The sequence below is a fragment of the Stomoxys calcitrans genome, chromosome 4, assembly GCF_963082655.1.
Source record: "Stomoxys calcitrans chromosome 4, idStoCalc2.1, whole genome shotgun sequence".
In the NCBI taxonomy this organism is placed as follows: domain Eukaryota; kingdom Metazoa; phylum Arthropoda; class Insecta; order Diptera; family Muscidae; genus Stomoxys; species Stomoxys calcitrans.
In genome coordinates, this window is record NC_081555.1 from 27,337,242 (window position 1) to 27,362,273 (window position 25,032).

At 37.6% G+C, this 25,032-nt stretch overlaps 2 protein-coding genes across 3 annotated transcripts in view; one reads left to right on the forward strand and one right to left on the reverse strand.

Annotated features, from left to right (window-relative positions):
- Positions 1–9,207, forward strand: part of LOC106093212 (protein pecanex) — a 30,834-nt gene extending 21,627 nt beyond the window's left edge. For both annotated transcript variants that reach the window (XM_013260231.2, XM_013260232.2), the window contains exons 9-10: positions 21–2,375; positions 5,398–9,207. In XM_013260231.2, the coding sequence (XP_013115685.2) occupies positions 21–2,375; positions 5,398–6,651 (3,609 nt within the window). In that variant the 3' untranslated portion in view covers positions 6,652–9,207. The remainder of the gene's footprint in view (positions 1–20; positions 2,376–5,397) is intronic.
- A 10,370-nt stretch (positions 9,208–19,577) lies between these two features.
- LOC106093214 (probable ATP-dependent RNA helicase kurz) lies at positions 19,578–24,167 on the reverse strand. Its single transcript, XM_013260233.2, has 5 exons — positions 24,023–24,167; positions 23,776–23,961; positions 20,024–23,145; positions 19,762–19,964; positions 19,578–19,699 (listed from the first exon to the last, which is right to left on the reverse strand). The coding sequence occupies exons 1-5, from the start codon at positions 24,095–24,097 to the stop codon at positions 19,614–19,616; spliced, it is 3,672 nt and encodes a 1,223-aa protein (XP_013115687.2). The 5' UTR covers positions 24,098–24,167; the 3' UTR covers positions 19,578–19,613.
- Positions 24,168–25,032: the final 865 nt, after the last annotated feature.

The window sequence follows — 25,032 nt, forward strand, 5'->3', positions numbered from 1 at the left end:
TTTTTTATTCCTTGCGGCAGAGTATAATTTATTATGTTATAAAAAATGCCAAACTGGATGAATGGCTGAATTCCACGGTCATACAAGAAGCCTTGCAACACACGCTGAGTCGCCAGTTCGTAGATTTGGATCCCATATTCAATTTCAATCTGGATGAGGATTTTGATTTTCGTGCTGTGGGCATAACTCGCACTAGTTTTTGTTATGTTTATCTGAGTTGGCTCAACTATTGCTATGACAAACGCAAGGAAAGTTTGAATCCCACACCAACGGCCAATGGCAGTGTACAGAATCAAAATCAAAACTCCACACCCACCGCTTCCCAGGCTGGTATTACTACACAACAGCCCACGGCTGCAGTATCAACTACCACCATAGCTAGTACTCCGAATTTATCGACGGCACAGCAGAAATCGCAATCACAACAGCAGCTAAGAATACGTCCACAAAAAAGTGCCACCATGTCGGGCAGCAATGAGGTGGTGGTCAATTCGGTGGAGCAAATGGCCACATCGCATTCATTGGCCAACATATCACGCCAAGCTTCGGAAAGTGCACCCGGTCTGACCTCTACTTCTACTCCATTGACTAGGTCTAGCAAATCGGCTCCCTCGGGCAGCAAACATTCATATCAGAAAAGCGATTGCTCACCTTTGGCCAGGCCAGAGGGCAGGGCAGCCTCAGCTGAACCCTCGCGGGGGTCCTCCGCGGAAAAACCTCCACCCATAAAACTCAAAGTACCTTCTATAGCTAAAGACTCGCCCATAGTCTCTTTATGTTTGGCTCTAAGCCTATTGGCTCGCCGATCTTTAGCTACAGCCTCCCACAGTTCGATGACGGGAGTGGAATTCTTTTTGCACGGTTTGCATGCTTTATTCAAAGGTGATTTTCGCATAACCTCGCCCCGGGACGAATGGGTTTTTGCGGATATGGATTTGTTGCATGCCGTAGTAGCGCCAGCTGTAAAAATGGCCTTGAAGCTTCAGCAGGATCACATCTCTAATCCTGATGAATTTCGAGATCCCGACGCCCTGTTTGAGGCAATTGATACCAGTGCCAAAGATTTGGTGATATCTCATGAAGCCGATCCCGTGTGGCGCAGTGCCGTACTCAGAGGAGCGCCAAATTTGTTGGCTCTGCGTCATGTCATGGAAGATGGTTCGGATGAATATCGCATTATACGCTTAACCAAACGTTTTCTTACGTTCCGTGTGATTAAATTGAATAGAGAATGCGTTCGTGGCTTGTGGGCTGGTCAGCAGCAAGAACTGATCTATTTGCGCAACCGTAATCCTGAGCGTGGTAGCATTCAAAATGCTAAGCAAGCCTTGCGTAACATAATAAATTCCAGCTGTGATCAACCCATCGGTTATCCGATTTATGTCTCACCCTTAACTACATCGTATGCGGACACCAATGATCAGCTGAAGAAGGTGGTGGGAGGACCCATAACGCCGGAGGCCATTAAAACAAACATTTTAGACTGGTGGCATCATATAAGGGAAAAATGTCGTCAAGGCTGCAGTTCCGGTTCCTCAATGGAGACCACCACACATCTGGGTCTGCCATCGGGTGCCTGCTCCAATCTGGGTGAAAGTGGAGATCTGAGACCTATGTATATATCACCTCCCATCTACAATACGCTCACCGCAAGTACAATGTTTAGTCGTGCCACTGCAGCTACCGGTGTACCCGGAGCCACTTTGAGTTCTCAGTTTGGCAGTGATGGTCTATCATCCATGCGCAGCTCAATGACGGTTATGAAACCTTCCTCCACCACCTTGCTAGCAGGTCTGCTTAATCGGGAACAGGAAATTCTACGAGAGTCAAGGGCCAATAACAAACAATTGCTTTCCTCTTCATCAGTGCGTAGTTCTTCGGAACGTGAGAGGAGGGCTACTTTGCCCATAGCCAGCACCAGTTCAGTTTTACCCGAGGTCATAAAGGACTCGGATGATTCCTCGCAAACGTTGGATAAAGATGTTTCCAGTGACAATATGGCGGGTGCGGTGGCTGCCAACAATGGAGGCGGTGTCAATTGTATGGCTACTGGTAGCCCTAGACGTTATACAAAAATCTATTGTTCTTCGGGCAATCTAGGGATAGGTAATATAATTACCACTCCCGTTGATTACCCGCGCAAAACAAAAGGTCCAATTTGTCTAACGGCCGCTGCAGCTGGTGTTGTCAATGCTAATTGCGGAGGAACGGCATGTAACAGTGGCAGTAATAGTAGCTCGACGATGGCGGTTAGCGGTAGCGCTGGAGAACATGCAGTGGCTACAGCCTCATCCACTTGCGGCCGGGGTAACAGTGAGATAGCACAGCCACGCTTTGCATTGTATGAGAAAGTGATCATAGTGGATGAAAGAGAGGTGAGTTAAAATGACTAACATTTTTATAATCCAATCCAGGAAGGTGGTGTCATTTGATTGAATGGCTTTTGCTTCATTGAAATCAGCTAAAAACATGTTTTTGACATTTAAATCGAAAACAGGATTCACTAAATAGGATTATGGAAAGCGATCGGCCGGCATATAATTTTTTATACCCACCACCATAGGATGGGAGGTATACAAATCTAGTCATTCCATTTGTAAATTATCGAAATATTGATTTGATACCCCATGGTTAGGTTAGGTTAAAGGACAAGCGCCTGGCAACCACAGTTGACAACCGCTTCACTCGGAGAACTCTAGTCCATTGTATTCGTCCTAGAAAAAAAAGATAAAGAAGAGAAGAGAAAGGCGAAATATGCTAGAAAAGAATGAGATAAACCTAAAAGCCGGCGTAGAGACCGAAAAAAGTTTCACCGACTAAAAGGTCACCTCGTCAGCCATATCAGAAACTTACAGAAGTCCAGAATCCCTCGGGAGTCAAAAGACTGTAGCTCAGTGAAGAGAAGAGGTACTCACCCATAATCCTATGCGGGGCATTAACACAGCGGGTGCTCAACCATCTCCAGTTCCTCCTCATACTAACAGACCCTGCAGAAATCCTCATCGTCCCAAGCCCATCGCCATGTCAGCGACCTAATATTGCAGTGGACGATAAGGACTCCCATCAACAATCCAAAGTGACTTTCTCAGCTTCTGAGACCACATAAATTATTTATATTCTGGATCGCCTTGACACTCTAAGTCGATCTAGCCATGTACTTCTTATTAGTGTAGGTCGGTGGGAATTGTAAATGGCCCAAATCGGTCCATGTCTTGTCTTCTTGAGCCCCTATAGGGCGCAATTCACAATATCGTTAAGGAATGACTTTCTACAATTGTTCCAAGTATGGTCTGAATCAGATCATAACCTGATAAAGCCGCCATATAATCCGATCTCCTGATAAGACTTCTTGAGCTTCTAGAAGGCGCAATTTTTATCCGATTAGACCGAAATTTTGCACGTGGTGTTTTGGTATCACTTCCAACAACCGTTCAAATCGGTTCATAACCTGATATAGCTGCCATATAAACCGATCTCCCGACTTCTTGACACAGCTCATATATATATTGAAACAGTCATTCAAAGAACTTGACAAATGCGATCCATTATGGAGGGTATATAAGATTCGGGCCGGCCGAACTTAGCACGCTTTTACTTGTTATACCCACCACCGTAGGATAGGGGGTATTTCATTTAGTCATTCCGTTTGTAACACATCGAAATATCAATTTCCGACCCTACAAAATATATATTTCGGATCGTCGTAAAATTCTAGGACGATAAAACGATGTCCCTGTGTCTGGCCGTGTGTCCGTCCGTCTGTTTTATTCACTCTACAGCCTTCAAAAATTGATATATAATAGATTTTTGACACAGATACGTATTTTTGATGCACGCTGGTTAAGTTCTTGAACGGGCCAAATCGGACCATATTTGGATATAGCTGCTACATAGACCGATCTGCCGATAAAGGGTCTAATGCCCATAAATGCTTTATTTTTTATTCGATTTCGCTGAAATTTTAAACAGTGAGTAGTTTAAGGCTACCCGACATCTGACCTAAATATGGTTCAGATCGGACTATATTTATATATAACTGCCATATATACCGATTTGCCGATAAAAGGTCTAAGGCCCATAAAAGCTTTATTTATTACTCGATTTTGCTGAAATTTGAAACAGTGGGTTATATTAAGCCTACCGACATCTGACCCAAATATGGTTCCGATTGCACTTTATTTATATATAGTTGCCATATATACCGATCTGCCGATAAAAGGTCTAAGGCCCATAAAAGCTTTATTTATTACCCGATTTTGCTGAAATTTGAAACAGTGGGTTATATTAAGCCTACCGACATCTGACTCAAAAATATGGTTCAGATCGGACTATATTTAGACATAGCTGCCATATAGACCGATCTCCCGATTAGGGGTCTGAAGCCCATAAAACCTTTATTTTTTAACCGATTTCGCTGAAATTTGAAACAGAAAGTAGTTTTACGCCTCCCAACATAGAACCCAAAAATGGTTCAGATGGGAGTATATTTAGATATAGCTGCCATACAGACCGATCTCCCGATAAAAGGTCTGAAGCCCATAAAAGCTTTATTTTTTTACCGATTTTGCTGAAATTTGAAACAACAAACATCGGAAACAAATATGGCTCAGATCGGACAGTATTTAGAAATAGCTGTCATTTAGACTCATAAAAGCTTTATTTATTACCCGATTTAGTTGAAATTTGAAATACAAAATTCAACAGTGTCTTATATTTATTAGACCACCCAATGTCCGCGCCGTGTGTATAGAGTCAGGTTAGGTTAGGTTGAAAAGAGGGTGCAGATATTAATGAGCCCCATGCCACTATGGACATACACCTAAGCCAGTAATCGGCTTGTTGTGCGCTCTAAAAACTAGAAAGTAACCTCTAAAAAGAAAATTTTAAGTTAGGAATACCACTCCCCTAAGTTGGTTCATGTCTGGTATTGTGTCTCCACCTAAGTGCCGTTATCTGTTAGACGCGAAAGCCGGGCAATGACAAAGGAAATGCTCCAAAGTTTCATAATCTTCCCCACATGCCCTACACATGCTATCACTTGTCGCACCAAATTTACATAAGTGAGCTCGTAGTCCTATGTATCCCGTTATGATACCAATAGCTATACTGACCTCCTTCTTGCTTCCTTTCCGTAATAGCCTCGTTTTCTCACGATTTGGATACCCCCATGGGATTTTCGCCGTCCTACCGACCGTTTCGCTGTTCCACAATGTTGCAAGCGCATTCGTCGCCCTCTCCATTAACTCGGACTGTGTCGACCCACAGTCCGATGTGTATAGAGTTGCCACATTTGAAAATACATACGAGAATACATATCGTTTAATACCACCTTTAGTTTTTTTTTCGTTTTTGTTTTTGTGTTCCCTGGGCGATTTTTAATTTTTGTTCTATTTTTAGATTTTCCACAACATAGATCAGTGTAGACGCATTGCCTGGCCATTCGAAGCGTTACGCCAAAAAGGAGGCCGCCTCTCTTGGGACGGTTGGGAGCCACGAGCCGGTATGGTGGGCTATGTCGTACACATCTGGCGGTCAAACCATCCGAATAAAGTATGTCGCACACCCTTGAATCGTGATGTTTACCTCATTGAGATTGGAGAAAACTTTGTTCCTGTCACAGCCAGTGGTCTGCGGCAATACAATCAAGCTATGGATAGTGTCCAAAAGGAAATAGAAACATCAAGGCGCAATTCTTTGCAAAGGGAAATGGCTGAGTTGAGACAACAACAGGTTGATCGAGGTCTTACGCCCATTTTAGGCAGCAGCCTGGAATCACCACCTACTTCTTTGATGGCTGAGGGTGGGCGCGGCACTGGCTCGGGTAAATGTGGAATACAGGCGGTGAGTAGTAGCTCATCGGAAGATGAAAGTTGTCTTATGAATTTGGAAAAAGAACGACAAGAAGAGTATTTGAAAAATCTGTGGCAACAAGTGGTGGAACAAGAGAAAAGAGAAAAGGACTGGAGTAGGGATAGAGAAAAACGCAAAGAAAAGGAAAAGGATAGAGAAACCCCAAGGGGGGATGATATGAGGGAAGTAAGTAAAACAGAAAAAGCAAGTAGTTTGGAACTTTGCTCACCCCAAGAGGGGGAGTTGGGCGAGGTTTCTACATCGCCCAGTGAAGAGAAATCTGCTTTGGACGAAAGCAAAGCAACTGAAATTTCTTCTACTACTACTACTACTACTTCTACTACGGTGGAAAAAGAATCCTCAAACGAAAATAATGCAGAGTCCTTGGAGAAGTTGACAACTTCTTCTTCGCAAAATTCGAATATTAGCAATAATTTTACCACCAAGGATCTGGTAGAACAGTTGGTGGATGTCATATGTGATAACGTTGTAAGCGAACAAATTGAAGTAATAGAACTGACAGATGATGATGATAATGATGATGCGAACATGATCAGGGAAGTTAAAAACGATGGTGGCAAAGCTATGGAGGATAATATGACTGTTGAAGAGGTTAATTCAGTTAAAGAGGAACTAGAAGCTAAAGGCTCCGTTGAACTAAAAACAAAAGAAGCTAATGAGAACACTAAAACAGACCAGAAGCAACATTGTTTGGAGAATGTTGAAAATGTGCAAGATATTGAAAATGTGGACTTAGATGTTGATATTGAATCGAAAATTCCCGAAAGCACAGATGTTTAGCATTTAAACTATGGCATGGTAAGGAGATTTTTATTGTTTTAAAGAAACCAGGAATTCAGGTTTTTAAAGACAGCATAATTAAAGAAAAAAAAAAAAACAAGGGCACAATAAGCTAAACGCAGAAACTGTTGAGAGTTTTTTTAAGAAAAGCCTAATACTCTTAAGGGAACTTTTCTGGTATTGCTTATTAAAGCTTTTAGTTCCTTGGGCGTTGGAAAAAGTCCAAAGCCTTAATCTTTTGAACTGAAGAATTCTTCACATAGGCAATGACTTTATTCTTTTGAGAATTCTTACACTTTCCACGGCTTCTGGCATATTATTGCCAAATTAAAAGTGTTCAATTGTTATGTTTTTTTGTATATATATCGCATAGTGAAGTTTTCCTAGAATTGGTATATAGCCATATACCAAGAAAAACAAAAACAAAACCATTTTCCTTCCTCTCTTCCTCTTTTCAAAGCCAAAAAAATACCCATTCAAACAGAGATGATATTGTTTTTTGTTTTTCTTTTTTTTTAACGAAAGAAAAAACAAAAAAAAACTCAAAAAAGTATAGTAATTTTAATATGTAAATATTTGTTATTGTAGTTTTTTATATATATACATACATACATTCATAAAAACAGTAGTTAATTAATATACATACATATATAACATATATATATATAAATAATATTTTTTAAACATGGTTGTTTAATTGCGAGAAAAATATAACAAAAATACTAAAAATACTATAAAAAACAGGGTTATATGTTTAGTTTCTTCAAAAAAAAAAAATAAAAATATACAGAAAAAAAATTAAAACTCAAATGAAATTAAACTCCTTTTAGCAAAACAAAACCAGAAAAATAAAATAACGTTGTAAAAATTCCTTACAATTGCTTTATTAGCTGAATAAAATATGTTAACATTAATTAAATTAAACTATTATACATATAAATTATAAAACAACAAAAAAATACATTTATTGTATTATACCAATTATTGTCATGATAATTATATATATATATATATATATATGTAATTGCCTATTAATACAATACTCCGATTTTGTAAACAAATGTTAAGAAGGAAACCAGCAAAAAAAAGTTGTATCACTAATGTTTGGTTTTTTGTTTGCCCGGCCCCCCTCCCTAGATAATTACCATTTTCTAATCCCAAACATAAATATTTCTTTTAAATGCACATAAAACTCTTGGTAGATTTACAATATAAACACAAAAATTTAACCAAAAAAAAAAAACAGAAACCTAAAAATAAAATTATTTAATAATTTAGCTTTAGTTTGTTATACGGCGACAAATGCAAAAACTCATCAACTCCTTAGGTATAAAAAAAGAAACAAATGTTTTCCAAATTAAAAAAAAATAAATTATTTAAAATCACACTTTTTTCAAAAAAAAAAAAAATGCCTACGATGATTAATTCAACCGCTACGGACTGTTAATATTTTAAGATTGATATGCCATAATGGTGGGAGGCCACCGTAGCGACGCCTGGGTTCGAATCCTGGCGGGACCATCAGAAACAATTTTCAGCGGTGGTTTTCCCCTCCTAATGCTGGCAACATTTGAGAGGACTACGCCATGTAAAACTTCTCTCCAAAGAGGTGTCGTCGTTCGGCTAGAAAAAGAAGGTCCCTTATCATTGAGCTTAAACCTGAATCGGACTGCACTCATTGATATATGAGAAGTTTGCTTTCGTTCCTTAGTGGAATGTTCATGGGCAAAATTTGCATTTGCATGCCATTATGATGAATAGGAAAATTATTTGCTGTGTTTTATTTTAGTACTGCATAGACAAGCCTTGAAAGCCCAAAAAAAATCCAATGCAAGTCTGTTGTTTTTGCCATGAGGTGGTAACGCCATTTGCCAACCTATCAAAACAATACGAGGAAAAAAGTGCAAATATTTGCAAATTTATATTGGGTTGCCCAAAAAGTAATTGCGGATTTTTCATATAGTCGGCGTTGACAAATTTTAAGCATTAATCGAATTGGATCGTCATGTAACTGAGCGTGAGATAGGAGAGAAGTTAAATATACCAAAATCAACCGTTCATTATCACATAAAAAGTCTTGGACTGGTGAAAAAGCTTGATATTTGGGTACCACATGTATTGAAAGAAATTCATTTAACAAACCGAATCAACGCTTGTGATATGCACCTTAAACGAATCATAACTGGAGATGAAAAATGGATTGTTTACAACAACGTTAGTCGAAAACGATCATGGTCCAAGCATGTTGAACCAGCTCAAACCACTTCAAAGGCTGAAATCCACCAAAAAAAGGTTATGCTGTCTGTTTGGTGGAATTGGAAGGGTGTGGTATATTTTGAGCTGCTTCCAAGGAACCAAACGATTAATTCGGATGTTTACTGTCAACAATTGGACAAATTGAATACAGCCATCAAGGAGAAGCGACCAGAATTGGTCAATCGTAAAGGTGTCATATTCCACCAGGACAACGCTAGACCGCACACATCTTTGGTCACTCGCCAAAAACTGAGTGAGCTTGGCTGGGAACTTTTGATGCATCCACCATATAGCCCTGACCTTGCACTATCAGACTACCATTTATTTCGATCTTTGCAGAACTTCTTAAATGGTAAAATTTTCGGCAATGATGAGGCTATAAAATCGCACTTGGTTCAGTTTTTTGCAGATAAAGGCCAGAAGTTCTATGAGCGTGGAATACTAAATTTGCCAGGAAGATGGCACAAGGTTATCGAACAAAATGGCAATTATATATTTGATTAAAGTTCATTCTAAGTTTTATTAAAAATGCATTTACTTTCTTTTAAAAAATCCGCAATTACTTTTTGGGCAACCCATAGTTGTGGTGGCTTCAAGGGCCGTGCGTTGATATGTTGTATTTGAATCGTATTAATAGTGAAAACACTTCTATGGTACAAATACCACATTAACCACGCTCGACAACCCTGTCTATAAGCTGTAATTTTTCCCAATGCATGTGTTTTTGTGTAATGACACACTTTTTTTTTTGGCAATTACTAGGGCTGTTCGCGTACTTTCCCAGTAAAAATTTGCCAGTAGATATGTGCAGGAGAGTAAGAGCCACTTTACTCTCTTTAAAAAAATTTGCAAGTACGCGAACGACTTTCAGTGAAAATTTGCAGAACAACAGCTAATTTTTGTAATTTTTCAAGTTTTTTGCCCGTAAGGGCGAGATCATTAAAATTTTCAATTTTTGTTTGTTTCTCTTTCAAGACGAGTTCAATGATCGAAGCTTGCAAATGGAAAAGGAAAGCCACACCAACCACTATGCCTTTCGTTCTTGGTTAGAAGACTTTTCAACCATATTAGGTGTGATGGCTTCAAGGGCCGCGCGTTGGTATGTTGTATTTGAATCGCATTAATAGCGAAAACGCATCTATGATACAAATACCACATTAACCACGCTCGACAACCCTGTCTATTGGCTGTACTTTTCCCAATGCATGTGTTTTTGTGTAATGACAGACTTTTTTATGTGGCAATTACTAGGGCGTACTTTCCCAATAAACATTTGCCAGTAGAAATGTGCAGGAGAGTAAGAGCCACTTTAATCTCTTTGAAAAAATTTGCAAGCAAAAGTACGCAAACAACTTCCAGGGAAAATTTGCAATACAACAGCTAATTTTTTTAATTTTTCAAGTTTTTTATCCATTAGGGCGAGATCATTAAATTTTTCAATTTTTGTTTGTTTCTCTTTCAAGACGAGATTCAATGATTCAAAGATAGCAACACACACCAACCACTATGGGACGCGTTTCGTCCTTGGTTAGAAGACTTTTCAATCATATTAGGTGTGATGGCTTCAAGGGCCGTGCGTTGGTTTGTTGTATTTGAATCGTATTAATAGCGAAAACGCATCTAAGATACAAATACCACATTAACCATGCTCGACAACCCTATCTATTGGCTGTACTTTTCCCAATGCATGTGTTTTTGTGTAATGACGCGAACAGACCTAGTAATTGCCATAGAAAAAGGCAATTACTAGGTCTGTTCGCGTACTTTCCCAGTAATAATTTGCCAGTAAAAATGTGCAGGAGAGTAAGAGCCACTTTACTTTCTTTGAAAAAATTTGCAAGCAAAAGTACGCGAACAACTTCCAGTGAAAATTTGCAGAACAACAGCTGATGTGTGTTTTGGTTGGTTTTTTATTTGCTTGCTTAGGAAAACGATAAAAAATGTTGGCGATACGTGTGAGGCATTTTCCTTAGCAGCCCCATTTCTGAATAACAATGAGGCTATAAAGCTTGAGAAAAATTCCCCCAAACAAATGAAAGGGAGTTAGGTTAAAAAGTTATCAGCCCTATTCTGAATAACAATTCCCTGGGAGTTTATTCCCTACTCCCTTTTCCCCTATTCTGAATAACAATTTATGGGGAGTTTTTCCCTAATCCCCTTTCCCTTATTCTAAACAAACTTCGAAAAAGGGAAATATCTCCCAGGGGAAAAAAAGCTATTCTGAATCGATATAAAAAGGAGAATGAGGCGATAAAACTTGGGAAAAATTCCCCCAAACAAATGAAAGGGAGTTAGAATAAAAAATTGTAAATTTTATGTTTTTATAAAAAAATGGCACCACTTCTTATTTACGAACAATTTAAATTATATGGAAATTATTTTTCACTTTTTCATCAAAATCAAGTACAAATTTTGTTAGATTCTCCCGGTTTAAATATGTCATGTACCCCCCAATAGAAGATTTTCTCAAGTTTTTCAATTTTATTAGCGCTCCGTTCCGAGTCCGATACTAAAAGGAGGTCCCTTATCATTGAGTTTGAAGTAAAATCTGGCGGCCCTCAATGATGTGCAAGAAGTCTTCTGCTTGTTTCTTAATGGAATGTTCGTGGGCAATTATTCAAAGATACTTGGCGCCACATTTGGCAGCATTTACTCCTCAGAAGTAGGAATAAATCCATAAGTCACTTTTCGGCAGCATTATATCCAGCAGTCGACCCAACCACCATGAAAAGCGGCCGCCGCCTGGAAATGTTCATTAGATCTTCAAGTTCTAGCGCCATAAAAATGTAGGCCTTTAGATAAAGCGGTGTTTCAGGCAGACCACCACAGCATTTATGACAGGGAAGGAGAAGCAAACCTCTATATTATAATTCAGCCTCCTTAACGCCTTTAATCTATTTATCAATTTGGATGAAGACGGAAGATTGTTTGGATGAAGACAGAAATATGAAGACAAGCTGTAGTCCATAATTGTGCATTATTAAAATACAAAAACTAAAACAAACATTACAAAAGCAACACTAAACATGTTTGTAAACTTTTTTAGCAACCGTTATAACTTATTTTTCCTTTTTATGTTCTTTTTTCCAAAAAATAACAATCAAATGTTTAACCAAAATAAAACAGCTGTAGCCAAACAGCTGTTTTCGAAAATTCGAAATTTCCTCTCCCATATTTTTTTCTCCCCATTCAATCAGAATAGGAGGATTTTATTCGAGGGAGAAATTTATTCAATTTTTTAAAGCTTACAACTCACAAAAACAAAAAATTTTCTCAAAATTCTTAGGAGTGAGATGTCCAGAAACCGTTTTAGTGTCTCAGAGTTTTGAAATTCGCAAAACTAAAGATGTTACAGCAATTTCAAATTCACCTTGATCAATCATGCGATTTTGAACTTGTTTTTTGAAGAAAAAACATGGGAGTTGCACTAAACCAAATTTTTTGCCGTGGTCTTCAACACTGCTTACTCAACTCGAAAAATTTTTTCGCATCAAAAAATGAAAATTTTCATAAAAATGCATAAAAAATAAAATGTGAAATTTTACGTATTTTTGTTTATTTTACGAATCTTTTTCAAATTTCCCACTGCGGAATGCTGGAAAATGATCGAAATTCGAAAAAATAAAGGAGTTACAACGTTTTCGACCTTAAAAATTACCTTGAATTTTTACATCCAAAAAAATTTTGTTTTTGCGTTATTTTACAGTATTGTGCCGCTATGGAAAGAGGGTTTCTTCACGAATCCAACACATTCCTCAGAATTTTGAAGTTCGCAAAACTACAGAAGTTACAGCAATTTCAAACTCACGTTGTTTTTTTTTTTTTTTTTTTTTTTTTTTTTTTTTTTTTTTTTTGATATTTATTATGCTATTTTGGAGCAATACTCTAAAGTTTTCAAGGAAATAGGAAAGAATATTGCTTCGTCCAGGAAAGGGATTTTCTTGACGAATCCAACGGTGTCCTCAGAATTTTGAATTTACCAAAACTAAGGAAATTACAGTAATTAAAAACTCACGTCGATTTCTTCGGCATTTTTTGGATATCAATTATGCGATTTTGAGCTTGTTTTTTGAAGAAAATACGGAGGAGTTGCACTAAACCGATTTTTTTGCCATTATCTTCAACACTGTATACTCAACTCGAAAAATTTTTTTCGCATCGAAAATTGAAAATTTTCATAACGGGTTAGCCTTTGGTAAAAAAATGCATAAAAAATAAAATGTGAAATTTTACGTAAATTTGTTTATTTTACGAAACGTCTTCGAATTTCGAACTGCGGAATGCTGGAAAATGATCGAAATTCGAAAAAATGAAGGAGTTACAGCGTTTTGACCTTGAATTTTTACGCCAAAAAAGATTTGGTTTTTGCAATGTTTTTTATAGAAAACATTACACTATTGCTTCATCTAGCACCACAACGGAAAGAGATTTTTCTCACGAATCCAACGGTGTCTAAAAAATTGTAAAGTTTGCAAAACTAAGGAAGTTACAGCAATTGCAAACTCACGTTGTTTTTTTTTGAATTTTTTGGATATTAATTATGCGATTTTGAAGCAATACTCAAAAATTTTCAAAGAAATAGAAAAGAGTAGAGCTTCATCCAGCACCATTATGGAAAGGGATTTTCTTCACGAATCCAACGGTGTCCTTAGAATCTTGAAATTCGAAACTAAGGATGTTACATCAATTTCAAACTCACCTTAATTTTTTTGCATTTTTCGGCTATCAATTAGCGATTTTGAACTTGTTTTTTGAAGAAAACACGTAGGAGTTGCACAAAACCGATTTTTTTGCCATTATCTTCAACACTGTATACTTAACTCGAAAAATTTTTTTTCGCATCATAAATTGAAAATTTTCATAAGGGGTTAGCCTTTGCTAAAAAAAATTCATAAAAAATAAAATGTGAAATTTTACGTAATTTTGTTTATTTTACGAATCGTTTTCGAATTTCGCACTGCGGAATGCTGGAAATTTTTCGAAATTCGAAAAAATGAAGGAGTTACAGCGAATCTAGACGTGTAGTCTTTGGGTTAGCCTGTGCAGCAAATTCCCGAGCCCAATTTAGGGAGTCTCTCTCTATTAGTTGGTGTCTTAGGATTATTCGCACCAAGCCTCTCAATAAACCTGAGAGCGATGCGTTTTCTATTATTCCAACCTCTTAAAGAGCGTGTTGGTTAGCCGGGAAGGCCGGTTGTTCGGCCTTGTCCTTTAGACTCGAAGCAGGTGTCTTCGTCAAAAGCCCTGTCTGTCGTCTAGTGGAGCCTGGAGCAGCCGCTCCACCAGTCGAGGTTTCAATAGCAGACAACATGCTACGGCCTGATACCACCACCGCAGCTGTTGGGTCTTTGGAGTCCATTCTAAGCCTACTCCCGGGCTCTAGATCTACCGATCCTCTGAAAACAGACGCAGATCATCAACCGCCTAATAGATACCTCTATCGCAGCTATCCTTGAGTGACTTAAATTTTTCTTCCAAAAATAATGACCTATTACGAGTTACAGGTAAATTCTTACGGAGAGAAATAACAATATGTCCGCTCCACTCAACGGTTCTATTACAAATAGAAAAACAAAAAAAACTATTCTTAAAGTTATGCAGTTTTTAAGTAGTTGTTGGTTTAGCAGTGTGTTGTGTTCTATCTTTCGTTTGCTTGGTTCTGTTGAATATCCAAATCCAGAAGCTCTGCGATTAAAGTGGGGTAAGTCCAGAGGGATCTGGGTCTTAGTCGAGTGGATCTGGTTAGTTAGTTAAACAGGTGATGTATGTCGGGTGGTCTCAGGTTACAATCGGGAGACACATCCTGCAAGTTGGCATCACTCTTTTATCTGTAGGTATTAAGGCGGCTGCATCTGCTGGAACTACTTTGGGTTGTAAGTCCCTTATTGTGGGTCACAGGTCTTTCATACTTCGGCACGAAAATCTTTCTTGTGGTCATTCATTTGAGAATGTCCAGAAGCTATATCACATCTCTAAAAAGAAAAGGTGACCAGTTCGTAAAAGTAAAAAAGCACGTTTGAAAAGTATAAATCGTGGCTAGATAAGTGTTTGATTTAAACGCGCATTACTCTTATATTCAATCCAATATTTACTAAATACCATTGATATGCGACATTGCAATAGCGGCCATGAAACAAGACATGACTTTGGCAGTGGGTTAGTAGTCCATGTCTTTCATGTTTATCATTAACTTAAAATGCTTGTAATTCCTCAATTGTTCGTTTAATCGAGAAACTTTTCGCATATTTATGCGAGAAGTTTCGACAATGTTATGGCAACGTTGGCAGTATGTTCGTAGCCAGCCGGCAGTATGTTCGAATTTCTTGTTTCCCTTGTTTATCATTACCTTAAAATACATGTAATTCCTCAAAAGTCGTGGCTTGATAAGTGTTTGATTTAAACGCGCATTACCCTTATATTCAATCCATTATTTACTAAAATGCATATTGAAACTGATATTTAACATATTTACTAATAAATAAATGTATTTGTTCAAAAGCAAAATCCATTTACCCGATAATTCCATATAATATTATTTTCATTTATGGTAGTTAGTATTTAAACAAATTGGACTTTGATAATTTTACACTCTGACTGACTGAGTCTTCATTAGTGAAAACTTTTTATTTATTTAAATTTTACAAACTGGAGCTAAATTATTAAAAACAAATTAAGTTACAAAATTAAAATAAAATAATAATAATAAGAATAACACAAAACTCCCAAATTAGTCTTTAAGATTTTGAGAAAAATTAAAAAAAAACACAAAAAAACAAAAGCTCTCATGTTGCCTTAAAAAATTAGACTGATTTTTCTAATGACTATATAAAACAGAATTTAAAACAAGAAAAATGAACACAAAGTTAGAGAACAATTAAATCAAGCCCAAATAAAAACAAAGGTTTTTCATACAAAATGAAAAGCTATAACTCACAAACCGAAATAAAGTTTCAAAAATTAAAAAACAAAACCATTTGAGAAAAATAAAATTAAAAAAAAAAATAATAAAACATATTCTCCTTAATTCTTCCTATCTAGTATTATAAAAAATACCACAAAAAATTATTAATTATTAAAACAAAATAAGTAAGTTTTTATTTGTCAAAAAAAATGTGTATAATGCTTTAAGTTTTGCTCCTCGTTTTTTTTAATCAATAATAATTGAGTTATTATATTCGTTAATTTATAATAATAACAAAAAAAAAATGTAAATGTATTGTTTTGTATATAACTTTTATTATAAAAAAACAAAATAAAACCCACAGAAATGTTTACAAAAGAAATAGAACAAAACCTTTAAAATAATAAATAAACCCAAAACAAAACAACAAATATAAAAAGCATATCAATTATGTAAAATAACTTATATTTATATATTATATAACAAAAATAAACCGAAAAACCAATAAACATTCTCCAAAGTTAAAAAGAAGCGAAAACAAAAATTGGTGCATATTTTTGTCTTTAAGTAATACCTAGATAAGTTATTAAATTAACCACAAAAACCAACAAAAAACAGAAATAATTTTAAATTTGAAAAAGAAAGAAAATGTTTAAAAGCTGTTAAATATTTATATATATACTATATACATATATAAAACAAAACAACTCCATGTCCTATTTCAAAATCCACTCTATCTACTCTTTCTCTATTTCTCTGCATTCATTTTTATCTCTCAACTGCGAAAATATTTATCGAACGAATAACAAAATTATTATAAAAAATTAAAAAAAAATGTTTTAAGCAAAACTCAATATTATTATACCATAACCAATTATTAGCTTTGTAAATAGTTAAACAAAAAGATATTAATACAATTATTATGTACAATTATAAAGAATATTATAAATAACAGCAAAAACAAACAAAAAATTGAAACAAATTGATTGAGTTAATAAAAATTATTACAAAAAAAAAAAAACGCTGAAGTTGTTTTTATGGTTGCAACCAAGGGTGCGGAGTAGAGCCACTAAAATTAAAAGCGGGCAGAAACCAAAAACCGGTATAAAACTTAAAATACTTATAGCTCCTTTATATTGTGTTCAATTGGAAAATGACAGGTAATTTCTGATCTCCTAAAAAATTGTGAAGTTTTACTGAAAAAACGATTTTTTTTAATGAAAATCTGCCAAAATTGCAAAGATTTTATAACAAACTTAAATTGCCAGCAATTCTATTATTGTCCATCAAATAGAGAAACGGGTGTTTTTTTGGTGACTCCCATGGCGAAACAATTAAAGGTGGTCTCATTTGTACAACAACCACAAATCATATGGTGCAATTCGCCATCTTGTCATTAAGCTGATCAAGAAATTTGAATACGTGTGCGTACATGAGCAGAGAATATGTGAGAAAGAAGATACCAACAAAGAGAATGCAAACAAAAATCTGTACTCTTAATACCGTCAAACCTGGCCACCTTTTTAACACCCGCCTTGGGCGACTCCTTAAAAAGTTGAACTTAATCGAGGAGCGTAGAAAAACTTTTAGTCGCAATCCTCTAATATCCAAAGTGTTTATACCAAATTTGGAATGCTTGTATGTCCTTTGTTTCGCGTCTGGCATAGTAACGGAAGTTTGCTAAATTTTAACCGAATACAGTCAAAAGCCAACATTTAAGATGCAACAAGTAAAAAGGCTTTAAGTTCGGGCGGGCCGAACTTTGGATACCCACCACCTCGGGTATATATGTAAACCACCTTACGTCAAAATCCGATGAAAAATGCATACCTTATGCCTCATAACAGCTATATCGAAATACGATCCGATTTGGACCAAATACTAATAAGTATAAGTCATTTTTCAATTGTGTATAACAAAATATTGGTTTTATTAGTAGCTCTATCTAAAAATAAACCGATCTGAACGGTATACGACACGGATTTCGAAAAGCCTAACATAAGTAATTGTGTCAAATTTCAGTGAAATCGGATTAAAAATGTGCCTTTTATGGGGGCCAAATCGAGATATCGGTCTATATGGCAGCTATATCCAAATCTGGACCGTTTTTGGCCAAGTTGCAGAAAAATGTCGATGAGCCTAACACAACTCACTGTCCCAAACTTTGGCGCAATCGCACAATAAATGCGCCTTTTATGGCCCCAAAACCTTAAATCGAGAAATCGGTCTATATGGCAGCTATGTATATCCAAATCTGGACCGATCTGAGCCAAATTAGAGAGAAATGTGGAAGGGTCTTATACAACTCACTGTCCCAAATTTCGACGACATCGGACTATAAATGCGTTTTTTATGGGCCCAAAACCTTAAATCGTGAGCCCGTGACAGCAATTAACACCACACAGATCGGACCTCAAGCTGTGGTGCTCACAGCTGTCCTGTGCCGGGGGGTGGATATGGTAGTGAGTTGAGGCCGCATATGCTGGGGGAGGTCAATTTCTTCAAGTGCATTAGCGGGCGGTCGTTCTCCAAGGACCACCGTGTCGAATGTTTTCGATAGGTCCAATGCCACGAGGACCATTCTATCACATGGCCTGGGCTGATTAAAGCCACGGGAAATGTGTGCGGTGATGGCATGCAAAGTTGTTGTGTTATGTAGTCTTCAAAATCCATGCTGATGAGAGAAGTAGTCCCTCAAACGTCTCGTGTTTTGGTTTGAGAAGGAGGTTGGGATCCTTTTCGGGCTTCAGTAGCGGGATCACTCTGCTCATCCTCCAGACATCTATTAAAAGGGTGTTCAAAGACAGATTAAAAACAGATGAAGGATAAGGCAACGATAGCTGCGCGACCATCCATAATTAATCTGGTCGATGGAGGGGTCCACTTGTATCCCCCTTCGTATATCCTACTGTGTTCCTGGTACTGCAGTGAGGATCGGTGAAGCAGAGATTAGCATCCTATCCCTTTATTAATGCTGGTGCCATTTGCGAAGCATTCAGCTATATAAAAATTCTCTACAAAGAGATGTCCCTGGAAGTCAGTCTATTCGAAATCCTCTGTAAAAAGTAGGAGCACCCATTGATATGTGACATTGCAATAGCGGCCATGAAACAAAACATGACTTTGGCAATGGGTTAGTAGTCCATGTCTTTCATGTTAATCATTAACTTAAAATGCTTGCAATTCCTCAATTGTTTGTTTAATCGAGAAATTTTTCGCATATTTGTGGGGGAAGTTTCGAAACTGCTATGGCAACGTTAGCAGTGTGTTCGTAGCCAGCCGGCAGTATATTCGAATTTCTTGTTTCCCTTGTTTATCATTAACTTAAAATGCATGTAATTCCTCAATTGTTTGTCTAATCGAGAAACGGATGATAGTTCGTGAACTCCTAAAACGATAGTAATATGTAGCTTTTTAACTGATTGGAAACTAAGAGTACTTACCTTCTGGCGCCGTGTGTTAGCGTGTTCATGTTGTTTTGTTGTTGTTGTACCAGTGTGTTGTAGTCTGAGGCGATAGCCCTTGCCGATGAAGGTACGTACAACCAGCTGCCATGAGATTGTCTACTATATTACGCCTGTATTCGGGTGGGTAGAATATGCCCTTCAATATCCTAATTTTTTTAAGGTTGTAGTGTTTCTAATTGAAAAATGGGTGGGTGGAATGATAGAGGAGCAAACATCCTTTAAGCTACTTAAACGCCTACAAAAAGAGCGTTAACGCTTTAAGGGATCCTAGAGGCTCACAGGTTTGCGAATATTATTAACAATTAGTATTTTAAAAATTTATTAAAAAAAAAAAACAATTAATCTAATTTGTTTGGTGGCCATATTGGCATCAATTCCGACAGGGATACATCGTAAAGAAGGTTTTGGTACTCATGAAGTAAAACTATAACAAGTAAAAGGAAAATTTCAATGAAAGGCATTGCATAAAATTGCTTGAAAACTTACAGTTGGGATCTCTTTCCCATTCCTCAAAGAGTTTTTGTCTGGTATTGATTTGTTTCACTATAAAACAACGTTTAAACTTGACCAAACCATCATTTAGATTGGACCAACTTTTAGTCAAAGAACTGGGGGTAGACTTCAACTTAGATTTAAAAGGCTGTAATTTGGGGCATACTACACCATCTAAAACAAACATGCCAAAGTAGCTGAAAAACAGAATAAATAAGGCAAGCTATATCACAAAATAAACAGCATTTGTAGTTACCAAAAGGCCTTCTCTTCCAAAGGCATTTCAATTTCGGCCAAAGGCAAATCCCAACCCGCCTTGCCAAATGTAGCATCCACATAGCAATAGATTTTTCCCTCATCTTCTTTGTATCGTGGCAAAGGATCTTCTTTGATAGCTTTGATATTACACAACAGTGGCACATATGTGAGCAACCATTCAGGTTCTATGGCAGTTATGCCTCTAATGAACATTTTACTTGAATCACCATTTTGTATTTCATATGCTTCCTGATATATAACCCATTCGGGTAGTTTTTGTTTGAGCACTGAAGAGGAATGCATGAAGACTGGTTCTTCCATATCCATACAATTGTAGGCATATTTCAAACGACGTTTTTCCTCCTTATCACTTATGTCCTCCAGGGGTACTTTGCGTGCTACTCTGTCACCCATGCCGGAGAGCAATATTTGTCTTAGAAAACGGGCCTGGGCATCTGTTGGTGGAGACATGGAGGGGTCTACACATAGATTTACTGATGAAATAGATAGATTTATTTCATTGGTCAGTTGCACCCTAAGTTTACGCACTTCTGAAATAGCTTTATGACGTAGGCCATTATCGGCACAGAACTTAACAAGTTCTCCCTTAGAGCCAGCATACTCAGCAGATCCAACAGCCCGCAATAAGACCATTGGGTCACCCAGCAATTGATAATTGCCACTGGAAGCCCAAGATGAGCGTTTCTTTTGCCATTTGCTTAGCATCAAAGAGCCATCATCCTTTTCACGATCGAAATTCACCTCAACCAATACTTCCTGCACCGATAAGGCAGCTACCAAACACACAGTATAGGGCAGCAGATTTTGCTGATGGGAAAGGGCCAACATTTTGCCAAATCTTGGGGCCACTGGAAAACGTGATATGACATGGCCCAAGCGGGTGACTATAGGTGGCACTTCCTTGGAGTTTTGTGTTTCAGGAACTTTTTCTAAGGCACCTAATATGACCAAGCGCTGCTCAGCGGCTTTTAACTGCACCACATCTGGAGGTGAGGGGAAGGGAAAGTTAACCACACGATCTATGCCCATACAACGCATTTGCAGCATTAAATCGTCAACAGGTTTTTTCTGTATATCAGGCATAGAGAAATCCTCAAATTCATTGGAGTAAACAGCACTGGAATAAAGGCGATAACAATGGCCAGCACTAACACGACCAGCACGACCTGCTCGCTGATCAGCAGAGGCCTTGGAGGTATAGGTAATCACAAAGGCACTGACCCCAGTAATCTTATCATAGAGACGAGTTTTCTGTTTTCCACTATCCACCACATATTTAATGTTGGGTATGGTGAGTGAGGTTTCAGCAACATTGGTGCTGACTATGCAAAGACGACAACCCTCGGGAGGAGGCTGAAATATACGATTTTGCTTTTCTGTGGACAACAACGAATATAAAGGTAAGACCCACAAGGGTTGGCGAGTGGTAGCCGCCGCTGTATCCTCATCCATTTGAATGGATTGACCTTCTCTTTCTTCTTCATCATCATCTAAATGACCCTCTGGCGTTTCATCTTCGCTGTCATAATCAGAGTTTTGATCTTCCAAAAGATCAGCCTCAGTATCATCACCGGGTAATTTGTAATCATCCAAATTAATTTTGGGTAAGGCCAATTGATTTAGAAATTTTTTCTTAGATTTCCGTACATTGCGTATGGCTCGCTTCATATCGAACTCGTCATCGGAGTTGTGGAACGATTTCATATCAGTTTCTTCCTGCTCTTGTTTCTCGAGTTTTGCATCTTCTTTCGCCTTAATAAGTTCAGCCTTATAAGGAAAAGTTCTTCTTAACTTACGCACCAATTGATTAACTTCCTGTTGACCGGTTAAAAATATTAAAATACCTCCCTCGGGCAGTTGGGAGTGTATTTTAACGGTTTTCCTATAGGCCTCCTCCACATAATTATCAGGAGTATGCTTTTGAAAGTGCACTGTTACCGGAAATTGTCTGGCCTCCACCTTTAGCAGAGGGGGAGGTGTTTTAAACAGCTTGGTATTGCCTGTGAAGTCTTCCACCCTTAAGGTGGCAGACATGATTATCAATTTCAAAGGATTTCCTCCTCTTTTCAATCTAAGCGGCACAATTCTTGACAAAAGACCTACTAAGATATCAGTATAGGCACTTCTTTCGTGGGCCTCATCCAGTATGATAACCGAATAGTTTTTCAATAGAAAATCCGATTCAATCTCTTTCAGCAATACACCATCAGTCATGAATTTGATTTTGGTTTCTGGCGTGACATTACCCTCAAACCTTATGAGATAGGAAACTTCTTTATCGCTTAGGTTCATTTCGGTGGCAACACGTTTGGACATGGCTATTGCAGCCACACGTCTAGGTTCAGTAATGCCAATCAATTTGCCATTTTCACAATAGCCTGCTTCATAAAGGAACTGAGGTATTTGTGTGGTTTTGCCCGAACCTGTTTCACCAGCTACAATAATGATGTTATTCTCATTGATGACCTCCATTACTTGCTGTTCTTCAGCAAGAATGGGCAATTTCAAGCGGGCTGCCTGAATTTCAGGATTTCGAAGTACGGGCACATAAACAGTGGGTCTGACAGCAGCCAAAGCTTGAGCAGACTTTTTGGCTTCTTTGGAAGTAGAGGCTGTGTGAGACTTTAAAGGCTCGTTAAGGGATTTCTGTTTTGTCTCTTGAGTTGAAGTTGCACTAAGTGATGTCTTTTCGACTGCAACTTTTTCTTCCTCTTTTTGCTCGAGATTTTCCTTTGGGCCTTCCTTATCCTGCTCTTCTATATCATTGTCTGTGTCCTCTTCGTCTTCGTCTTCCTCATCATCATCCTCGTCACTGCTACTTTCCTCCATTCCCACTATATTGGGATTCCTCTTCTTAGCTTCTATATCAGCTTCTTCTTCTATGAGCAATTTTCTTTTGGCTGCCCCTTTTATGGAGCTTATTTTCGTTCCAGCTGCAACTTGGGGTATCTTTTGCCTTTGTAATTTTTTGGCCATTAATTCATCTAGAGTATCCAATTTCTTTACACCCACAGTTTGTGCTTGACTTATGGATGTGTATTGTTTCAGCTCCTTTTCATCCACTTGAACTTTGGCCAAGGCTTCCAATAGCTCAGCACGCTAAAAAAGGAAAATTAAAAACGTTATTATAATTTCTTTTAGATTAAAAACCCAAAATAGAAGCTATTTAGAAATGAGGATGGTTCTTATCCTTAAACCTTACAAAGGGATGAGTTCTGCTAGGGCTGAAAGGTTTTTCTAGGCTAAATATGTGAACTTGCCAACAAACATGCTCTTACAGAACATAAAGAAGTTTTTTCATATCAAGTTTTGGCCTAATCATAATGGAACTCTTTTGTATAACCGGATTCGAAAGGTTTTACCATGAGCAAAACATTTCGTAGATCAGGATTCAACGAAATATGCGCCACAGTAGCCTGGAATTTTTTTTTATTGCTTTGGTAATTCTTGTTGATTAGGCCTGGCGAGGACATCATTTCACATTGTAGGCCGTGGTTATCCCCCACTAATGGTGGAGTCATTAGTGTAGCCCTGCTTACGTCATTCGATCTCGTCTGAAGTAAAAAGCAGATCCCTTATCATTGAGCTCAAACTTGAATCGGACAGCACTCATTGATATGTGCAAGGTTTTTTTTTCTGTTCCTTGATGAAATGTTTTTGGGCAAAATTTCATTTGCCTTCTTCTATGTGTTTCATTTATGGCTATTGTTTCCAAACAACTTGTCTTACCCCTTCCTTCTTTTTCTTCTTGTCCACTATGGCTTGCAAATGTTTTCGCTGTTTCTTAGTTAAAATCTTAACATTTTGTTTGTGCTCCACTTTAACCTTGGTGGCACGCTTTTGTGAGGGCAATACCAAGGCATTTGATTCATCGTAGCCTCCAGACCCTCCCAACTCGTTTAAGTCCAACTTCACCTAAAAAAACGTATGAAAAGATAAGTTTCGGAGGTTTTTAAATATTTAACGAATCGCTTACATTCTTAAGTGCCGAATTATCCACAACAATCTCTTTTTGTTGCCTGGCCTTTGCATTGTAAACTTTTTTCCCCATTTTCTCCTTTTTGTTCAAAATAACATGCACGTTTTTTCCTACGTCGACCGCATTTGAAGTAAACAAAACACATGTTGTTGTTGGGGCTATCAGCTGTAAGCAACAGGGTGACACATATGCTTAGAAATAATGCCCAATCAGCTGTTAACGCATTCCTATGTTGCGACATGTTGCAAGCGACTTTTGAATATCGAAATCTACAGAGTGCCATTTGGACGTAGGGCTGGCAAAATATCGATGGCACTATCGATATTTGATATTTTTCCGATGGATACAATTACAAAAATTAATTGTTTTTGCCAAATTAAACAAAAGTAATCAATCCGACACTGAATGTATTGTACATTGCGCCTATAGAGGGCGCAATTTTCAATCGCTTGGGCAAACTAATGACTTTATTAGCCTTGGTTTCATTTGGTCTGTGAAATAGCTTCTATATAAATGGATCTCCTGATTTTTACTTCTCGTTTTCGTTTGAAATATAGGTGATGGGAAATTAACGATAGTATCGATATTTATTATTAAAACTATCGAATGTTGCGATTATCGATAGTTTGCCAGCTCTAATTGGATGTCATAACAAAAGATTGTATACGAAAAGGGGGAAAATGCACTTTACAGGACGCATCCCCGATTTTTTAAATTTTTTGCATCCCATTTTTGACTCCAGAAATACAACTCAAGGAGCAAAAAAAAAAAAAAAACCCTTGGACGAAGTGGTCCATCCTAAGAAATGTTGGTATCAAATGAAAGGTATTGTGGAGTAGATTACGAATATGCAAAAACATGTCAAATTTTTTTTACCCAGGGGTCTTTGCCCCAAAAAGGAACTTATGATTCGTGTTCCTCGGGTCAACCCACATCAACATACCAAATTTCAGTGAAATCGGATGTGCGCCCCGTAAAAGGGGTACGAAGGGGCTGATTGATTGGTA

Coding starts and splice junctions, on each gene's coding strand:
- LOC106093214 (XM_013260233.2), bottom strand. CDS start 24,097: ATGGGGAAAAAAGTTTACAATGCAAAGGCCAGGCAACAAAAAGAGATT. Junction 23,962..24,022: donor ATAATTCGGCACTTAAGAAT/GTAAGCGATTCG, acceptor ACGTTTTTTTAG/GTGAAGTTGGACTTAAACGA. Junction 23,146..23,775: donor AGAAGAAAAAGAAGGAAGGG/GTAAGACAAGTT, acceptor TTCCTTTTTTAG/CGTGCTGAGCTATTGGAAGC.